General features: G+C 31.7%; 1 protein-coding gene across 1 annotated transcript; it reads right to left on the bottom strand.

Annotated features, from left to right (window-relative positions):
• Positions 1 to 4,854: 4,854 nt before the first annotated feature.
• LOC129968313 (protein hunchback-like) lies at positions 4,855 to 7,785 on the bottom strand. The gene is made up of 2 exons (XM_056082168.1): positions 7,747 to 7,785; positions 4,855 to 5,760 (listed from the first exon to the last, which is right to left on the bottom strand). The coding sequence occupies exons 1-2, from the start codon at positions 7,783 to 7,785 to the stop codon at positions 4,855 to 4,857; spliced, it is 945 nt and encodes a 314-aa protein (XP_055938143.1).
• Positions 7,786 to 16,417: the final 8,632 nt, after the last annotated feature.

Raw genomic sequence — 16,417 nt, 5'->3', positions numbered from 1 at the left:
TTTAAGGGTGGTAATGTAATTTCCCGGATATTTTTAACATGCTAACGAGAATTTTTATTAGTTGAATTTCGTGGTTTTTGTGGCAATTCTTTAAAATGTGATACAAAAAAATTTCTAATGCCATTTTAATAGTCAGGAGAATTTTTACAGATTTTGGTAATTTTTAAATTTTTTATTTCATTAATATTCAATAGATTATATAGTTCAGAAATTTAAACCTCTTTGTTATTTCATGAAATATTTAATCGAGTGGCTTAAAACATTGTTGAAAGTCAGATTCTGTTTTGCATCAGAATAGAAAAAATAAGTTGTAGGATAGTGAAAATTAGAAAGATCATCCCCGAAGTTATATCATGACTTGATTAGGATGGGTTATATGCACAGTAAAGAAATGATTTAAAAAAATGTTAAAATAATATGGTAAATTACATCTCGTAATAGCATGGTATTTTAAGCTTGAATTGTCGATCTAGCCCTGTTTCATTAGTCAACGCGTTCTACTCAAAGTATGTGTCACTTGATTTGCAGAATGACAGTTTAAATCGGTTAGAAGTGAGTTATCCTTTGGAATTAATGAATAAAAACGCAACTTTTTGAATCATAGATTTGCATTGGCTAAAATATGCAACTAAATGTAACGAATGTAATATGTATCTAAAGAAATTCTTGAGTTTTATTACAGCGTATAAGCATTGTTACTATCTTTTTAAAAATTTGAATAAATGAAGTGCACACAAATAAAATTATAACTGAATAGTTAATTTTTAAGTTACTGTAAAGTTAGCTTTCATCATAATTTCTTGAGTTGCGAAGGAAAATTTTCTATTACAAGAAATGAAATTTGGTAGGAATTTAATTTTTAAAAATACAATTTTGTAAAAGTGAATCGCCCGAATGCTATTTCTCGAAATTCACAATTTGCCAAAATTGACATCTTCAGGTCCAAATCTTCTAAAGACCGTTATATTTTGTGCGTAATGCCCTTCGCAATTCATAAGTTTGTCTTGAAAGGGCAATTTCTTAATAGTATCGAAGTGCAGCTTATAAATTGCGAGAGTGCAAGCTTCTAATAATCCGAAATAATGAATTGAATGTCAGAAGGGTTACTGAGAACAGGTGCTTGAACATGGCTTTGGCGCCGTTTGGTCGCCAATAACCGGCGGGTCAAGATTTCTTGAAATGCATAATTTGAACAAATGCCAATACTTATAAAATCTTGATTCACATTGTTACTACAATGGACTAAACAATGAATGTTGCATAAAATATATAAAAGTAGGTTTGTTTATACTTAAAATACAGGCTCACAGCTTTTGCCTCCCTAGTTGATTTGAATTTCAATAGCATATTTTGAAAAATTGTCGCAGTTTTAATTTCATGTTATTTTTCTTGGAAATCTTTAATGTTATAATGAAATTTAAATTTACATTTAAGCACGTCTTGTAAACCCGTTTAAAGCCACGGGGATCACGAGCGATGCTTATAAAATAAAATCATTAAAATATGATTATACATGGTTTTTAGTTGTAGGTAATATTTCAGCTTTATATTTTTCGCATAATAAACTTATTTCACTACCACGGGAAAAACCCTGAAACTTACAAGGCTTCCTGTGTTTTATGGAACGACATTTAAAACGTATTTGTGCGGCAATCTTTCTATTGTAATAAGGAAAGTTGAATAAGGTACGTTCTTTCATGTATTCCAAACTGATAATAAAAAATAAAGCTGTAATATTAAGGCAAGCTTGTGTGTTCTATGAGGCGCTCACATATTTTAATGATATTCTATTACGTGTGTAGGGTAGATGGCACATCATTGTTTGACGCAGTTTATTTAATTCTGGTCCTTTTGCTATAAAAATATTTATTTCTGCTATTATAAAACGAATCAAGTAGAGAATTTTTGTTACTGTCAATTCTATTAACAGTACTTTTGGTTGCCTAGATTAATGAGAAATTAGAACCTCGTTCAACGACCATAATACCCTCAAATTTTATGCGAGATGTAAAATATTCATTAAGCATAAAAATTTCCATAGAAATCGATATAAAATAGAACAACGCATCCCATTTCGTAAAAATAATTTATCATTTATAACTTGCGAAAAGGTAACCACAATTTCTTTTTCAGGTCATTTCGCAAGAAAATCTCGATTACGATGTGCAAGCGACAACTGCATCTTTATGCCCGACTCTCCTTATGTGATGGACTGTATATTTTGAAGCTCTCGCCGTTGCAAGTGTCATTCTTCCAACTTTTCCACTCAAAATTTGATACTAGTTCCAAGATGTTTGAGGAAGGAACACCAATACTAAAGTGTTGTGCTGTTTTTGGATGGTAGGCGATATTTTCTCCTGAATTCGCATCTATTTGGACTAACCAGGTATGTCTGCATAATTGTGGTACCCTACCTGCTTGGAGGTTACTTGTGTCGAATATTCGGATATTATGAATTCTTCCCTATTCCTTCAGAGTATTAGAAGTTCAGATTTTAGTCTTCCCCGAATTTTCGAAGTGTCGAAAACGTTTTAAAGGAACAGAATATAGAGAAATCGAATATCCGCTCAAACGAATAAATCTCAAACCAATAACCTGGCAAGAAGTGCATCCTCTCAAACTAAAAACGGAAGTTGAATATTTTTGATACAATAATCTATTAAAAAGTTTACGATAAATTTTCCAAAATGAATTTATCAAATTACAGTTTGGTTTCATTAATTTTCGCGATTGTTAATTTAGAGATCCGCTCGTCCTCTAAATATTGATTGTAACTTCAAAAGCCATTCAATTAAGTTCCGGTGTAGCTTTATTTCGGAATATTTCGAAGTTATAAGGACTACTTAATCGAACTCGTTGACGATTATTGAAATTTCTTCCTAATAGCGTTTACTTATTTCAGTCGGCATATTCTAAAGCAATCAAATTTCTGATTTCTGGCTATTATTCCAACTTCTGTTTATGAATTGATATGGCAATTTCGTTTTGCGAATTACAAATCAAATTCTTAAAGTAGGGAAGTTTAAGTTGAAGATATTTTGACTACTCAGTCAAGAAGCGCACCTGCGTTTCGAATAAAAATTAGTTCAGTTAATTTTTGATGTTCGAGTATTTATCCAATGTAAGATGAACCAAGATAAGGAATAAACTCGTTAGTTCAGGTACTAAAAATAAAAGAATCGCGGCTTTTTACGCTATAGATCGAGAGATTTCCATAATGTTTAGATAAATTATATGCTGCATACAAAAACCATTTTAGAGATCGAGGTTAAAATATACATCATATAAACGGAATATTTCTTCCGGATGGTAAAGTGAATTGGATGAAGTCGGAATGAACGAAATTCTTTGAAGTGATTAGTTCTTAATAATAGTGGTAACGGAAATGCGAATCAAGCGAGGGCAGAAGAATATAAGAAAATGAATGACATTCTAATTTTACTATCGGTTTCAAAATGTATTAAACGACATCATTTTTAATTAAGCCTGAAGTACTCTCCACTAACTCGTATTTGGAAATCGTATTTCGTACTGAAATTGCCCATTAGTACCCTAAAAATTCTTTGTTTAGGTTTTTAATGTCATAAACAAGTTTCATATAAATTATTCTGCTTTTCTATATTAGTCTGTGTCATAATCTTAGCTTATTTTAATGTCCTTCGTGTAATCTACATTAATGGAAAAAATTATTTTGTATTTGGCATTTTTGCATCTTAACTGTAGCCTTTAAGGAGTGCCATTTAATTAGAATTATCTAGCTTTGTTTAGTTTTGTCTCTTTTATTTACTTAAATCACGAATTCTTGCACAAGCCATTACATAAACTATCGGAATATTTCAATCGCGATGCATTTTAACCATTTCCAGCCAGAAACGAGCCGTTAATTTAACACTTTAAAATTTTATTAACTTGAATTTAAAAAAGTTTTGTATCCAACTGATTTGAGCACAGAGAAATCTGGAATAATCCGATCTAAAATTTGAAAAGGTAAATTAGAAATACTAAGGAAGAAATTAAAGATATTACGGTATGCTTTCAGACAGAATCGTACATCCAAGTATCTATTCTTAAATTTGAGAATCAAATCATTCATGCATTATTAGATACAAACAGCGCTTCAACCAAAACTTGAATTCTTAGTAATACATATAATCGTAATGAATCGAATTGTTCAGAAACATGATCAGAATTGCTAGATGAAGGGTTTGGACAATTGGCTCCCAGATCTTAGGAAATTTAATATTTAAATTCATAAATTGATCGAGGAAGCGGTGCAGAATACTGGTAATATTTGTATGCAACTTGTAAAAAATTTGAACGAATTGCTTGCTGTGTTTCTATTCTGCTTCAACTGAACGTATTAATCAGAACTAGCATAAAAAAATCACTGAATTCAGCATTTTTATATCCAGCTTTTAATTTGAGTGCAAAATATTTGATCTTCGCGAAGCAATGAGGATACTGACATGCATTCTAGTATCAAGTTGAAATGCATTGAGAATCGGAAAATTCCCTTGTGATGTGCATCACGAAAGACCTCTTATGTACGATCATGATTCATAGAATGAAATTAATGTACTTTGTTTTGGGAGTTGGAGTGGGTGTGGAGTCTAATTTGTGCAACGTTTCATTAGACAGTAAGTGAAGCTACGGCTTTGAGGAATTTATAAAGCCAACGTCTGAAGTATGCATGTGTGCTACTTCACCATGCGTTATGGACAAGACACGATTGTCTTAACTAGTCGTGATATCTGATTGTACGTAATATTGAGTATTGCGAGTCGGTGTTAGCGGGGTAATGTGTTTGTAGGTGTGAGAATAATGGACTACGGATGGGGTTGGCGGTATGGATATTTACGAGAACCATTCACTGGAGGTAGAGGCGTGGGTAATGAGTGTTTCAGCTGTGGTTTCGGGGTTTGGTGGTTCCTTGGGTAAATGTTGGAGGCATGGGCAATGCACGGGAGTGAGGTGTGGCTTTGAATTTGGTGGTGGAGGCGTGGGCAATGCACGGGAGTGAGGTGTGGCTTTGAATTTGGTGGTGGAGGCGTGGGCAATGCACGGGAGTGAGGTGTGGCTTTGAATTTGGTGGTGGCGGCGTGGGCAATGCACGGGAGTGAGGTGTGGCTTTGAATTTGGTGGTGGCGGCGTGGGCAATGCACGGGAGTGAGGTGTGGCTTTGAATTTGGTGGTGGCGGCGTGGGCAATGCACGTGAGTGAGGTGTGGCTTTGAGATTGGTGGCGGCGTGGGCAATGCACGTGAGTGAGGTGTGGCTTTGAGATTGGTGGCGGCGTGGGCAATGCACGTGAGTGAGGTGTGGCTTTGAGATTGGTGGCGGCGTGGGCAATGCACGTGAGTGAGGTGTGGCTTTGAGGTTGGTGGTGGCGGCGTGGGCAATGCACGTGAGTGAGGTGTGGTTTTGAGGTTGGTGGTGGCGGCGTGGGCAATGCACGTGAGTGAGGTGTGGTTTTGAGGTTGGTGGTGGCGGCGTGGGCAATGCACGTGAGTGAGGTGTGGTTTTGAGGTTGGTGGTGGCGGCGTGGGCAATGCACGTGAGTGAGGTGTGGTTTTGAGGTTGGTGGTGGCGGCGTGGGCAATGCCTGTGTGTGAGGTGTGGTTTTGAGGTTGGTGGTGGCGGCGGTGTGGGTAATGCCTGTGTGTGAGGTGTGGTTTTGAGGTTGGTGGTGGCGGCGGTGTGGGTAATGCCTGTGTGTGAGGTGTGGTTTTGAGGTTGGTGGTGGCGGCGGTGTGGGTAATGCCTGTGTGTGAGGTGTGGTTTTGAGGCTCTTGGTGGCGGCGGTGTGGGTAATGTGTGTGTGTGTGTGTGTGTGTGTGTGTGTGTGTGTGTGTACGTGCATTGAATAAATGGAAAATGCTGAAGGAAAACGGGGTCGCATTTGTGTGTTGTATAAGGATTTGCTCATTCTAATTATTCTCAACTCTTTAATTTCACGTTGACGACCATTATTACAATAGAAAGTAGGGATATAGGCGGCGATGAGCTTGAAACTTTGCTTTGAAGTAGGAAAACAAGGAAAGAATGCTAAACAGAATAAGGCGACTCCTAAATAAGTTTAACATTAAATCGGGTCTTTCTTGATAATTTTAAAAATCATTTTGCATTTGAATTGCATAAATTTGACAGCTATACATGTATATCTGACAGAATAATTGTCTTTGTTTTGCAGTTTCCACTTTACTTGGTAATAAGCAAGCGTAAGCTCGAATTGGATAGAATACAGATAAATCAATTGTTCTGATGCTATTCGTTTTTGATAATATTTGGTGAATCTCTCATAATTAGAACTGTGCTCAAATCGACTATTAAAATGGATTATTTTAATGAATAATAGAAATTCTTCATGCATAATAAAGATTGACAAATGGCGCTTGAATAACATGCCGGTGAACAGAGCAGAATAGATTCGAATTCATATTGCGGTGAAATTAGATATTTGATTTCCAGAGTCTATGTTTACTGTGTTTTCCTTAGAACTGAGCTCGATATAAAAAAATCTATTGGCTCGTTAAAAAATGTAATTTCCTTGAAATGTCTAATATAAACTTTAGATAACTTTTTCGAAATACATTTATTTACTTAGTAGTGTCAGTAAAAAAAATTGTTCGCGTATTGGAAATTAAGCAACTAATTCCAAAATTTCTACATCTCGTTTAAAATCTGCCTTTTTTTAAACTTCAGCTCGCGGTTCTTGCCATCTTGGACAATATTAATTCCGTGTACGTAATCTTAAATTATGAACTTTTTTTTCTTGTAACCACCCTTCCCCCAATCTTAAAATTAAAATCATCAACCTATAATATGAATAGTAATATTGTACATGCCGTTCTTTTATTTCGATATATGAATTTATTCCACTAGTTGGCGTTACAGAATCGTACCTCACGCGGAAAAATTCGTTCATTTCGTACTCGCGTATCAATTAATCCTAAAGTGGTTAGATATTTTTGAGGTGCAATAAAATATAATTTCTACTGAATAAAGTAGCCGAGTCTATTTGAACAATTATAGGGCCAGAAATTAGAAATTTAGTTTGTTCCATATCAAAATTCTAAAACAGAAGATTGAAGGATCTCGTGTATTGAATGCGTATGAATTCTAATAACCTTTCGAATTGAATGAAATGAAGTAATCAACTAAATCAGGGATAGGAAAAGGTATAGAAATGTAATAGAATTGAGCATTGGAGATATTGTCTTGAAATGCAGCTATTTTGAACGTATATGAAAGGAAGCAAACTTCGTATTGCATTTCTTTATCCTTTGATGCATAAAAAATAACTTATCCTTTTCATATAGCTTAAACAGTCGGTACAGCTTTAAGGCATATGAGATTGTTCCATTCGAGAGGAAATTTCTTATTCAAGAGTAAGCGTGGGATAAGTTTTGTAATTCGTCTTCCTAAATTTAAAATTGAACTCTAAACTGCTAGCCGCCTGTTCGTATATTTTTAAGCTTTAGGAAAGCTTCCCGGACGCATTGAAATCTGAACATTTGGTGTTTTGAGGGAATACGGAAGAAACAATATCTGGATATTCTACAAAAGTGGCTTTCAAGTAACGAAAGTGCCATAATTATGTGGATTTTACTTGGTATAGTCTAATGATATAGGATTATTATAGCGATTGTTTCCTTGTGCCGTTTCTGAAATTATGTGGAATGAATATTTAATTTAATTTGATAAATTCCTAGGGTTAAAATAACTATCATTAAACTGCCTCACTCACACCAGGAAGTGTTTTGGATTCATCAGAATTTTCACTCATTTTAAAAAAATGAAACCTCGCAGAAATTATCAACGAAACAAATCCTGCAGTTATTAGAGCAGCTCTCTGTAGATTCTTCAGATGTGTCTTGGAGCAATGAAACAACGCCTTTCCCCATATGTGGAATGACTGCGTTCTCAGCTCTTGGCAAAAATTGTGTTGATAGCAGCCATCTGAATGGCCAGAGGACTTTCTCACTTTCGTACAGAAGTAATATCGGTAAGTTATACTATTTATAATTGTCATATCGAAATGAAGATTGGATGCAATAATTTATCAATGGTAATTAGAGCTATAAAAATGTACTTTATTTCATTAGTTTTTTTATAGGGTGGCAACTTACTCGTGACCATGCCGTTTTGTTTGACAAAGGCTAAGGCATCAGTCACCAGTACTATTTTCTGTTCCATGTACATGCTATCCATCTGCACCAATGCTGGATGCGAGAAAGTATTCTCTTAAGATGACATCAAAGTCCAAAAAATTCAAGGACACAGTAAGTTTGCAAATTATATTAATACAACTGACAAAGCGACATGGCGTTTGGAAACCAATTGTATTCGATTCGTCTCGAAAGCAAGTCTTCTGGAAGCTGCAAAGAGAAGTCAATCGTAATTTCCGAGAAGTATTTAATGAAATATGTATAACCTTTTTAACTACTCCATTGTAAGAACTACCGGTATTGAAAGGCATGTTATACTATGATTGTTATTTGCATGTCATTACTTGAGTAGTACAGGGCCAGGAACTCAAGTTATTCCAACACGCGCATGTAACAGGACAAAAAAAAAAAGATTCAAAATAATTGTTTTGTGTTTTGAGGGGAAACTTACCGTCGAGAATGAATAAATGTATTGCTATTTAAAGGATGAAAAAACATTGATTTTTTTTTTATTTTTAAAAAGTAGCAGTTAATAAACATGCTTCTTGGTAAGATCCTCAAATTCGTTTTTCTATTTTTCAAGCATCTAAATATGATATTCCATAAAACTTGAAATGCAACCGTCCAAAATTAAAATTGAATGCTCCTTAAATGAAACTTCATATAATTTACCACTAAGCATTTTGTGGGTAGCTTTAAAGAGTATTCTAGCGTTTAGCGAGTAAATCTAATAACAAGTATAATCAGCAATTAGGCTTAATGGGCAATTAACAAATTAGATGCACTACTTATTTTCCTATATACGCTTGTAGCTCTCGGAAAAGAATTCTAAGTATTTTTAAAACCAAATATTTAGAGGAATTATTTAACAAATGCATTTCAAATATTGCTAATAGCTTAATTTTAAAAAGAAAGAGAACTTTGAATGATGCGAGCTTAAAGATTTCTCGTTTTAATCGGGAAATCTTGAATTTCTATTAATGTAGTTGCAAGCAAATTCTTGTCAAATTCAGAATTTAGATAAAAGATCAAAAATAAAAATGCATGTATCTTGAATTTTATAGTATACTCGATAGATTTCATATCTAATCATTATTTTCTTTTCAGATATTGAAAGGTTTTGAAGCAAGTGATAAGATAATATGGAGCTTCAACAAGAGCATATTAGAATTCGGATCCTATGGAATCCGACAAACAGACCAATGATTTATTGGATGATTTATAAGCCTGAAATATTAGACTAAGCTTAATGTATCAACTTCGTACAAAGAAAATTACTGGATTTTTAAAAATGCCTCCACAGTCTATTGAAAGTGATAAATGTTTATAATTCCTGCATATTCCAGGAATGTGGCTTCTAAGTGACGAGCCTGGATTACGTTGATTTCTCAGTCTCAGGTAGGGGGGGGGGGGAAACATGGCCATTACTTCTTGCGCTGTTTTCAAGAGATGAACAGAAAAAAACGAATGAGTTTCAGTTTTTAGAGTAATAAGAACTTTGGAGATAACATCAAGTTAAATTACTTTACTTATACCTGAAAGTAGTCTGACGGAATTCGCTTTTACTCATGATGGAACGTTTTATAAATCGAAAGAGGCAGAATCTCCAGCAATTCATATTAGAGCAGCGCATTCCGCAAAGAATATATTGGATGCCATTTAATTGAACAACGGTTGAATGCCACTCTTCATCTGTGCAGTGAATACCATTTCAGCTCTAGCAATAAATTCTAAATGTGGGAGATGTCTGGATTGGCGGAAAAAATGGTACTGAAGTGATATCAGTAAGTTGCACGAATTGTGGTAACTGTCAAATTGAAGATTGTATCCAATCCCTTTTATAAAAATGTTCTTGTTTCATAATCAAGTGTAATCATTTTATTAGGTATTCATGGATCAGACACGGCCATTATGGATGCATTTTTTCTTGGATAAAAGTGTGCCGTCAGCATCAGTAATACGGCTTTCTCCGTTCCATATACAAGCCATAAATACTCGCCAAGTTTCTTAACATAATTTGAAGTATCAAATTCTCATGGTAAGTTCTTGAATCATTATCAGAATAGCAGGATATTCGGAAACTATTTTATTTGGACCCTATAGAAAGTATTCCGAAGCCACAAAAAATACATAAATCCTAGTTTCCTGGAAATGTTGAAGTTTTAGCTGCCTCTGAACGCAAGAACCGAATAACCGTTTTTTTACTTTTATTAATTTCTGTAAATAGATATCGAAGTAATTCATTGCCCAAGAATAGAGTTGGCATATGTATGCTTTCTTCTTGTCAATGGGTAAATGTATGGTAAAATCTTTTCAGGCATGTACCTATGCAGAAACATTGTTTGTTTCTCTCATAATTTTGTCACTTCTCCGTTAGTTATTTTTGGGGCCAAACCAAACGTATTGCAGTTGATATTTAATATTTTTCATCCTTCATTAATCGCAGTTACCAGCATATAATAATCAGTAAGGCGAACTCATTTGATTTTTCAAGTATATAAACGGCAATCTAGGAAATTCATTTACAATCTCTACGGAACGAATTGTTCTCCTTTCTCAACATCTTCCCTTTCTTTTTTCTTTTATGCTAGGATGTGCTCGTTTTCGGCTCTTTTAAGTGGTTCTGTTAAATTTCGGGAGCTTCACAAAATTTACCGTATTCTAAAATCTAAATGAATATCGGATGCTGTTGGAGCATTCATTATTTGCTATTTTTGACTTTCATAGAGAAGAAAAACAAGCATATGTATTATGAGAATTAAAAAATGCTTAATTATTTTAAAATTGTATTTAAAGGATTAATTACATTTTCATAATACGAACCCGTTGGTGGAAAATTCTAGATATAGATTCCGCTTCTATTGATAACAATTAAAATTTTTTTTTCAGATCATTGAATTATTGGTGTGGATTTAAAGATCAAAATTTAGTCTTTTATACTCTAGCATTTTAATGACAATCTCGATAGTTTATTTTAACCTATTAATTTAATCTTTTCAGAGGTCTACATGTTTTAATCCAAGTGATGACAGCACAAAATACCATTTTGGGTCTTCAACCTTGCCATTCGGAGCCTCTTCAATGGAACTATGAATGGAGATCCAACTTATGCAGATGAGTCTGTTAACTTTATATTGTCTTCGCCTGAATTTATATTAGTGACAAAAAATGAATACATAAATGGTCTGCACAGTGGAAATTCGATTATGTGTATAATCAACATTAATTGAGGCTATCAATACATCTTTGAGATGTATTATTGTATTCTAAGAGCAAGATGTTAAATATTTATATAATATTTAATTTTTCTCGAACTTTGGAAATCTTGAAGTGTGTAAAAAAATCTTATTCAAAACAAGTATTTGGCAATTCAATCAATATTTCATCTTAAAATTGCCTGTAAACTTTAATCCTTATGAACTTTAATATGTTGGTATTCATTCATTACCTTCAAACGCAATACTTGTTTTTTAATCTTTTTTAAACTATTTATTTCTCAATCTATATTGGTGAAATGTTTTTAATATGGATAACTTGAAATTTGGTAGTGTATTTACTTAATTTTGCTAGTAATCTAAACCAACAAGACAATGTTTAATTTACATTTCTGATAAAATTCGCCTTAATTTCTGTATTGCTATTAATCTCTTATTAGAGCTCAACAAGTTGACAAGCAGAGCTCTCATTGACCCAGCAATATAGGCAGGAATAGCAATTGTAATTACTTTGAAATTAAAAACCAACTGCATTTTCATAGTGCATTACTTCATCATTTTGAGTAGAAAATGAATCTTTTCGCCATCAGATTATTTGTTAAGATTATTTTTAATCGCAGACTACCATAACAAAATTAGAAGAATGTAAATATTTCTTGTAAACTGATTTGTTTTTTATTTTACCTACATATTTTCAAAATTAGTTCTTTGGTTTCATTTTGTACTGAATGTTAATGCTCATGAAAACAACTTCATGATCTTGTCCATTTATAGAACTCGTTTTGTGATTATAAAAGGAATTATCAAATAATTCAATATATTCTTATGACCATATGTATAAGATTCTAGTATATTAAGGAATCTTGCCTTTCATAATCCTGATATTCGCCTTTTCAAATTTGTTTAAAATATGCAAAATTACTTCATGCTTAATCTCGTGTGTATATTGTTTCATGCTTAATTTCAGTTATGTTTTTCAAGATGTCTAAATTTAAAAATGAGTTTTGATCTCAAAGCAAATTCTAAAGTAATAAAATTTGGTATAACCTTCATATGCTTGTTCGGCTAATTTAAAATATACGAATAGACATTTTTTTTCTTGACAAGAGTTACTATTGTGCGTGGAGAATAAATCAAAACGTATTCTTAGCATGCATATGTTTTCTTAAACTGTTTTGAAATTTGATTAATATTTGTTGAAAATATTTTAGAATAATAAGTTGTGCATTTACGCACATGAAACAGTTTTGTATTTTGAAGAGACTTTTTACGGTAATATTACAAATTTGATAATACTTGACTTTTGAATGTATAAATATTTTAAAATTGTTATAAAATAAACTTTCAGTTTCTTTTCATTACCTTTCATACTTAAATTTCATAATGCACAGCATTAATTATTTCTGAATCAAAATTTAGACAATATCAATGATTATTAATTTAAATCTCTCTAACATTTAAGATTTTTTACCGTAGTCTAAGTAGATATATTAAATCTGTTCGCTGCATCCATTTGCTATTTTTTAAATTAACATTTTATTTATGCTAAATTTAAAATAAAATAGTAATAGGTACAGTAAGATTAATAAGATTAAAATTCTAAATATCTCTACTTTTAATTTTATGTAAAGTTTACATTCGCGGATAAAGTATACTTTGATTGGCTCGGCCGGCCAGCCAATCAAAATATCCTTTGATTCTCAGAAAGCATTTGATCATCGTGCCTGATCAACAAGGTGATCAGTATGCTTTTAGAGAAAATACGATGCTCTTTATGTTTTTTACTAATCATTCAAGTTTTACTCGAATATGTTTCTTTTGTTGGAGAAAGTGAATGGAAGCGATGAACATTAAATCTAAATGTAGGGCAGGTCGCTTTTTCTTTTTCCAATAACACGAGAAAGTCTAGAGTTTCGAATTATCAGCTTTTCAGTAATAATAAATATCCTAAATTCTTCTTTTAACTTAATAGAATATCAAACTTTCCCATATTCTCTGTTGCATTACGCATTCAAATAAAAATTATAATGAATTTTCAATTGAAATTCTGCCGAATGCTTTAACCTATATAAATGCGTTTTTTCCCTAGTTATAGCAATTCATGCTGCATAAAATATTCAAACTCGAGTATGTTAAATTAATGTTAAACGAATTATTTAATTATGAAACTGAATTCTTCTTAAGCCAATTTAATTTATGTAAAGCCTTTGCTGTTCTAATACTTGTACTGGATTCTTCATGCACTGCTTATATTGTACTTTTTATGTTTGTAATCTTTTAAATGAACTGTTTTAGTATATCAAACATGCAAATAAAATTTTATGTACTTTGAATTCGATTTTGTATTTAATTTCTGAATATTTATTCCTCTGACAGAAAAATTATTAGATGGGAGACATTTCAGGGAAATTATAAATCTTTACGAATTTGTTTAAGACGGTGAATACATCTAAGTCGTTAGAAAAATATTGAATGGATTCGAATGAAAAGTAGAAATTTATAAAATGAATTAATAGTCATTTGTTTATCTTTTTACCTAAAGTCCGTTTATTAATTTAAATAAAAATTATTAGAATTTGTTAGTTTATTGATAAGAATGTAGATATGACAGATTAGAAAGCTGGTCATGTTTTAGAAATATAGTAGAATTTGGTGAATTGCAGTTTTTCTCCGGTTTTTTTTAACTTCGTATTTCATTTCCAAATTAGTCACAAATTAACTTTCTATATTCCTCCCAGATCGCAAGTGGATAAATCTAGAAGGTTCTTTATTCTGGAAATAGATTTTTGTGAATAAAACGTAACATTTTGAGAAAAATGGTTAATGAATGTTGCAATATCTAGTGTTGATTGCTTCTTAATTTTCGAAAATGAAAATGAAACCTTTTAGCAGCTGATTATTCAGAATTCTTGTATATTAAATTTGGAAAAACAATTTCATAAATATTAAATACAATATTTAATTTTCCTTCGTTCTGAATTGTATTATACAATTGTTAATTATAATTTCAACAATTGTTTTCAATTCGCTATATAAGTTGTGGAGTAATTTATTTAAATATACAACTTTTAAGAATTCATTAATAGAATTCGGAACTGAAGAATCGGTTTATTTCAAAATTCTTTAAATGAATTCTTGTTAAGCATTTTACATAAAATTGCAAAACCCAATTTACTTTGATACTAGTTATGAATTATTTCAAATGCATTCATATTCTACTTTTTATATTGTAACAATCTTGTAAACCATCTGTTTTTGTATATCAAACTTGCAAATAAAATGTATTTTTAATAAAAATTTTTATTTAATGGCCAAATTTCTGATCTTTCTTCAAATAATTGTTAGTTTCGATAATTAAATTTTCTAGAAACTACATCGCTAACACAATCGTAGTCCAAATTTAAAAAGGTACACACATTTACATCTGAACTATTGAATTGATATAAAGGTAAATTTTTAAGATGAATTACCAATTTCTTTTTACTCAAAATAATTTTTTAGTTTCAGCTTAAATATAAAACAATAGCCAATTCAGCTTAAACGTAAATCAATTTTTACTTAAAATCTTTTTATTAATCTAAATATCATTGGAATTCATTTGCTAATTTATTTATAGAGTATAAACTTGACAAATTAGAAATGTTGATTCATTTCGTTGTTCTAATGATTATATTTATACTTGTATATATGAGAAATTAGCTGAACTGTTCATGCTCTAGAAATGCAGCAAAATGTGGGGAATTCGAATTTTTCTTTACCATTTTTGAAATTTATCTTTTATTAAAGCTTAAAACCTCTAATTCGAATTCAAAGTTTATAATTATTTACTATTTTACCTTTATCTTTCTATACTTAGTAATCGCAAGTCAGTAAATTTTTGAAGCCCTTTATTTTAAAAAAATCAATTCCTATTTTTAAAATTTTTGATTGAGTTGGACGTGAATTGCGATGTTTAAGTTGAAGTTTCGTTGCACGATTATTCCTCCTTTCCCATTTTAAAATTTATATAAACATTTTTTACTACTACTTTATTAAAATCTCTTATTAAATATATACAGATGTATTGCCATTTTTAAAATCGTATTTTTACTTGGCTATGTTGATTTTTATACTATTTTTCTTGAATTTATTTTTTATGGATGATTAGAATTCTGCAATAAAAATTCGATTAGCTTCTCTGTTGCAAATTTGGCAAATTTTACTATATAAAGGTATTTAAATCTTAAAATATTTAATATTTAAATATTTATCAAAAGTTTATAATTTTCCTTCTTAAAGTAAAATACCATGACAGGAATCGAAAGGTTATCTCCAAGTTTATATCCACATTTAAACCGCCATAAATTGTTGTCTTGAAATAAATTTACCCTCTCGATTTCTGAGTGTTGGAGATTTACACAGCAAATATTGAAAAATATCAAGAATTTAGTTTATACACCATGCTTCAAAAATATTACTGTAAATTAAAAACAGGGAGGAAAGCGAAGAGCATCCAGATGATTCTCAATCGTGATTATGTAAATCGTAAATGTAATTTTGTGTAAATGCGCATGTGTAAAGGCATTTTATGCATGCGCAACTTTAACAGTGTACAGTACCAAATATACCTATAGTACCAAAAAAACCTATCGGCGTTTGTTGGTACTATTTTTCTTGATAAATCGAAACCGCATACTTTAATGTGCATGGCGGCCAAATTTTGTTGTATTTCGTTCAGTACATAACACGCTACAGGGCTTCAAACATCTCCTGTTATTTCTTGATCATCCTGTATATATATTATATAATATGTTTATTACCAACAGAAATTCTGCGTTTCAGGTTAAAAAATTAAAAGAATGGAATTTTAGGAAATTGTGCGTTTCCCCTCGTTTATTAATGTACAATTCAATTAATAACATTCTGAATTCATGTTTTAATTAGAAAAATATTAATTGATCAAAGAATTTAATTAGATATTAAAGAGCCGGAAATAAACAATTTCTAAAATATTCATTCAAATTGATATTAACTAATGTAATTTGATCCGATTTAC

The sequence above is a fragment of the Argiope bruennichi genome, chromosome 5, assembly GCF_947563725.1.
Source record: "Argiope bruennichi chromosome 5, qqArgBrue1.1, whole genome shotgun sequence".
Classification (NCBI taxonomy): Eukaryota; Metazoa; Arthropoda; class Arachnida; order Araneae; family Araneidae; genus Argiope; species Argiope bruennichi.
Note: the sequence above shows the minus strand (reverse complement) of the source record. Positions and strands in the feature narration are given on the sequence as shown.